The sequence below is a fragment of the Gordionus sp. m RMFG-2023 genome, unplaced genomic scaffold, assembly GCF_954871325.1.
Source record: "Gordionus sp. m RMFG-2023 unplaced genomic scaffold, tfGorSpeb1-WG-v2 contig_294, whole genome shotgun sequence".
NCBI classification, from domain to species: domain Eukaryota; kingdom Metazoa; phylum Nematomorpha; class Gordioida; order Chordodea; family Parachordodidae; genus Gordionus; species Gordionus sp. m RMFG-2023.
The window spans coordinates 1-4,922 of record NW_027051019.1 but is presented as its reverse complement, the minus strand read 5'-3'; the positions used below and the strand labels follow the sequence as shown (position 1 = coordinate 4,922).

The 4,922-nt window shown below is 26.6% G+C and overlaps 1 protein-coding gene and 1 long non-coding RNA gene across 2 annotated transcripts; both read left to right on the top strand.

Annotated features, from left to right (window-relative positions):
* Positions 1-361: 361 nt before the first annotated feature.
* Positions 362-2,328, top strand: LOC135930683 (uncharacterized; the record flags this gene model as incomplete). The annotated part of the gene is made up of 10 exons (XM_065467492.1): positions 362-583; positions 621-801; positions 845-862; positions 960-1,019; positions 1,068-1,133; positions 1,289-1,354; positions 1,515-1,580; positions 1,628-1,693; positions 2,078-2,141; positions 2,299-2,328. Coding segments are annotated over 9 exons (807 nt in total), but the record flags the coding sequence as incomplete, so codon positions are not given.
* A 738-nt stretch (positions 2,329-3,066) lies between these two features.
* Positions 3,067-4,440, top strand: LOC135930682 (uncharacterized). The gene is made up of 3 exons (XR_010572855.1): positions 3,067-3,417; positions 3,462-3,726; positions 3,779-4,440. It is a non-coding gene; the product is annotated as an uncharacterized LOC135930682 (long non-coding RNA).
* The last annotated feature ends 482 nt before the right edge of the window (positions 4,441-4,922 follow it).

The window sequence follows — 4,922 nt, the reverse complement described above, 5'->3', positions numbered from 1 at the left end:
GATCTTAATTGCTTTCATCATATCACTATGGTACTTATTTTCTAGCTCCCAAATTATTTATTTCTAATTTGGCACACTTAAACTGTAAATAACTCAAGGCTTCAATATATTTGCAAAATTTCTTCCAAACATAATTTCATCAAAGATTTTAGGTGTTTTTGCTTTATCAATATATCTAACATATTAGATTTTGATATGAGTTAACATATTTCTTTTCTTTAGGTTTTTCTCCACTTGTTTCTTTTGTTTTCCCATCTTCCTTTTTTTTTGTTATGAAATTGATATTATACCTTATTTTTGGTATCGTCCCTCTAATTCGTATGAAAATTTAGGAAATAGGTTTTTTGTCGTATTGCAATAGTTCGTTCCCAAAAAAAAGCCAATTTGCAATAGTTCGTTCCCGCTATGGGAACGAAAGAGCGAAAAGCAAAAGAGCGAAAAGTTGGGAATATTCCCTCTAAATGTTCCCAAGATGGAGAAAATTTTTGATATGGAGAAAATGGAGAAAATAAATACCATGAAAATCCCAACTGTCGCTGATAATTTGAAAACCAGTTTTAGGCGGAGGCAATTAGATATTCAAGTATATAAACTTTTTAAATTTTTTTTTATAATTTTAGAAAACTCAAAAAAGACACAATTTCATAATCTATAAAGGTTATGAATATATACTTCATAAGAAAGGTAAAAATGCTACTTATTTTACGTGTAGAAAAAGGTGTGGTGGCCGAGGAAAATTGTTGGCAGGTTACAATTTTATCATAAGTGTGAAACATGATATAAATTGTAAGTCAAATCAAGGTACATAAATTAAATCTGATATAATAAATAATTTCTCTTCTAGATGCCCAACCTTTACCAAGTATAATATTTCATAACATACAATTCCAAATAGGTATCTCTCAAATTATTGAATTAAAAGTTTCTTTTACTACATTTGTTTTATTTATTAATTTAAGGCTCAAATCCTCAGCTTAATGGCAATAATGATGCACAGGCTTTGCTCACTGCCATTGAAAGTAGAAATTTTTTTACCAATTAGTTTTTAATAAATTTAATGATTTTAGATGCAAATTCAATACAATCTCCAAGCAACTCTCTATTAAGAGATAGCCATGCCTTTGCTGTTGAAAGTATAAATTTTTTTTACCAATTAGTAATTTAATGATTTTAGATGCAATTTCAATACAATCTACAAGCAGCTCTCTATTAAGAGATAGCCATGCCTTTGCTGTTGAAAGAATAATTTTTTTTACCAATTAGTTTTTAATAAATTTAATGATTTTAGATGCAATTTCAATACAATCTACAAGCAGCTCTCTATTAAGACAAAGCCATGCCTTTGCTGCTGAAAGTATAAATTTTTTTACCAATTAGTTTTTATAAATTTAATGATTTTAGATGCAAATTCAATACAATCTCCAAGCAACTCTCTATTAAGACAAAGCCATGCCTTTGCTGCTGAAAGTATAAATTTTTTTACCAATTACTTTTTATAAATTTAATGATTTTAGATGCAAATTCAATACAATCTCCAAGCAACTCTCTATTAAGACAAAGCCAAGCCTTTGCTGCTGAAAGTATAAATTTTTTTACCAATTACTTTTTATAAATTTAATGATTTTAGATGCAAATTCAATACAATCCACAAGCAACTCTCTATTAAGACAAAGCCATGCCTTTGCTGCTAAAAGTATAAATTTTTTTACCAATTAGTTTTTATAAATTTAATGATTTTAGATGCAAATTCAATACAATCTCCAAGCAACTCTATTAAGACAAAGCCATGCCTTTGCTGCTGAAAGTATAAATTTTTTTACCAATTAGTTTTTATAAATTTAATGATTTTAGATGCAAATTCAATACAATCTCCAAGCAACTCTCTATTAAGACAAAGCCATGCCTTTGCTGCTGAAAGTATAAATTTTTTTACCAATTACTTTTTATAAATTTAATGATTTTAGATGCAAATTCAATACAATCTCCAAGCAACTCTCTATTAAGACAAAGCCATGCCTTTGCTGCTGAAAGTATAAATTTTTTTACCAATTAGTTTTTATAAATTTAATGATTTTAGATGCAAATTCAATACAATCTCCAAGCAACTCTATTAAGACAAAGCCATGCCTTTGCTGCTGAAAGTATAAATTTTTTTACCAATTACTTTTTATAAATTTAATGATTTTAGATCAAATTCAATACAATCCACAAGCAACTCTATTAAGACAAAGCCATGCCTTTGCTGCTGAAAGTATAAATTTTTTTACAAATTAGTTTTTATAAATTTAATGATTTTAGATGCAAATTCAATACAATCTCCAAGCAACTCTCTATTAAGACAAAGCCATGCCTTTGCTGCTGAAAGTATAAATTTTTTTACGAATTAGTTTTTATAAATTTAATGATTTTAGATGCAAAGAAGGTTAGTATATAATATTATATAAATATAATCTTCCTTTTTTTCAACCCTTTAAATAAACATATTTATTAAATCTATTTTAGATGATGATGATTATCAAATTGATGTTGCTAATACGTTAATTGATTTACATCAATACAGTCATAGTAAAATAAAATATATAATGACTAATTATTTTTTTATTTATTAAGGCCCTCGTTTTATAAAAAGCCAACAAGGAAAAACATTGTTATTTTATAACAAGTTTTTGTACAGAATTGATCATAAAAAGGATCTAATTACTTATTATCGGTGTCGAAATAAAAGCTGCAAAGGTAGATGCAAGTTTGATGGAACGTATTCTATCACTTGTCTTTATTCCCATCAACATGAGACATATTTTTATGAAAAACTTAGGACTAAAGAGGTCTTAGAAATGGTAGTAGCAGAAAATCCTCTCGAGACAAGATTAGCTATTTATGAAAAAGCTATGGTGATTCGTTGCTCGGAGAACTTGGATATTGCAGATTATCCAGAGGTTATCCCTTCGTTTGTCTCTATCAAAACTACTATTGATAGAATTATAAAAAAATATCGCCCTATGTTACCTCATTCTGTAAAGGATATTCATTTGACTCCCGAATATACTTTAACCAATTGGGGTGAACAATTTTTAATATATACTGATAGCAATAAGTTGATCATCTTCGGAACAGCTCAAATGCTGAGATTAGCAGAGAGAGCTGATAATATATATATAGATGGAACATTTTATTCTGCTCCTAGTTTCTATTATCAGCTCTATGTGATTCATGTATTGTATGACAAGGTAATGATACCTATTGTATATGCTCTTTTGCCAAACAAAAATAAAGAGACATATACAAAGGTATTAAGAGTCCTTATAAAATATTGTGGTGATAACAATATTTGGTTTAGTCCATCATTGGCCCAGACAGATTTTGAAAATGCAGCCATTTCTGCTCTTAAGGATGTATTTCCGACAATGGCAATAAAAGGTTCATGTAGTTTAATATATTTATTTTTTTATACATATATTTAGGTTGTTATTTTCATTTTTCATAAGCTTTATGGCGAAAATGCCAAACATTGGGATTATCATCATCGTACATGGGGCATTCGGATGTACATAAAGTAGTCCGAAGAATGAGCACACTCCCATTCTGTAGGGAAGAACATGTGGCAATAGTACGTGATGCTTGCTATCAAATGGCTGCTAACAATAGTTTGTTACTAAGTTTTATGCAATATATGGATACAACTTGGCTCGGAGTTAGACCACTATTTCCTTATAAAATATGGTCAAGGTATAAAAGATATTAAATTATATAATATCTAATATATATATTGTTAATTTAGGTATAGAGTACTGGGTCCCCGCACAAATAATCATTTAAAGGGATTTCATCATGCCCTGAACCGAAAAATATCCTATGCTCATCCTAATATTTATACATTAATAAAAATTTTAATAAACTATCAAAACAGTAATGATCTAAAACTTATTCAAATAAATAATGGATCAACGGTTAATCGCATTAATTACTCTTACGAGATAAAAGATCGTATGATCTCAAATTTAACAGATATTTATGAAGAAAGCGAAGATGTTATTACATTTTTGGACGAGGTTACCAAAATCATTAAATTAAAATCTTAATTTTTTATTTTATTTATAAACATTTTCACAGTTATTATCGTTCCTTTACAAATATGTATTTCCCAATTTATCCAATTAAATATTTTTTATTACAATTACATGAAATTTAAATAATTAATCAAAATCTATGCATATAATTTTAATGTAAATATTCCGTTCGCTTTTATTTTACAGGTATATTTTTTATATGATTTTTTAAATAAATTATTTATTTTGTTATATTACATTATATATAAACGCTATATTTCTATTGGCATAATTTTATATATATTTAATTTAATATGAATTATGTCTATTCGATTTTTATATTTTATGATCGCATATTATATCATGATTGGGTTTATTAATATTATATATTATTCAGTGCAAATATAAATGATAAATCCTTCTTTGCAATGTATAAATACTTAAGATAAATAATTTATTAATATATATATAGAAGGCTTTAACACTAAAAATCAAAAAGTGAATGTAGAGATTTATTTAATACTGCCTTTTTAATTCTAGATTTTTCTTAACATAATAGAATGAAATATCTGAAAAACTAAAACAACACTTGCTTTATTGAATGTTTAGGCTAGTGATAAAAGATATAGATTAGATTAAAAATATATAGAACAAAATGATATTAAGAATAATTTTAATAAATTATTTTTATTATATATTTAAAAAATTAATATTAAACATTAAAAAATACTTAATATTTACCATATATAACTATCAAAATAATAATATTTATTAATAGAATTCATGACTTTTTTAGTGGAGTTATAAATTATGGGAACATTTTTATCAAATTTTTTTTCGCTCTTTTGCTTTTCGCTCTTTCGTACCGAATTCTTC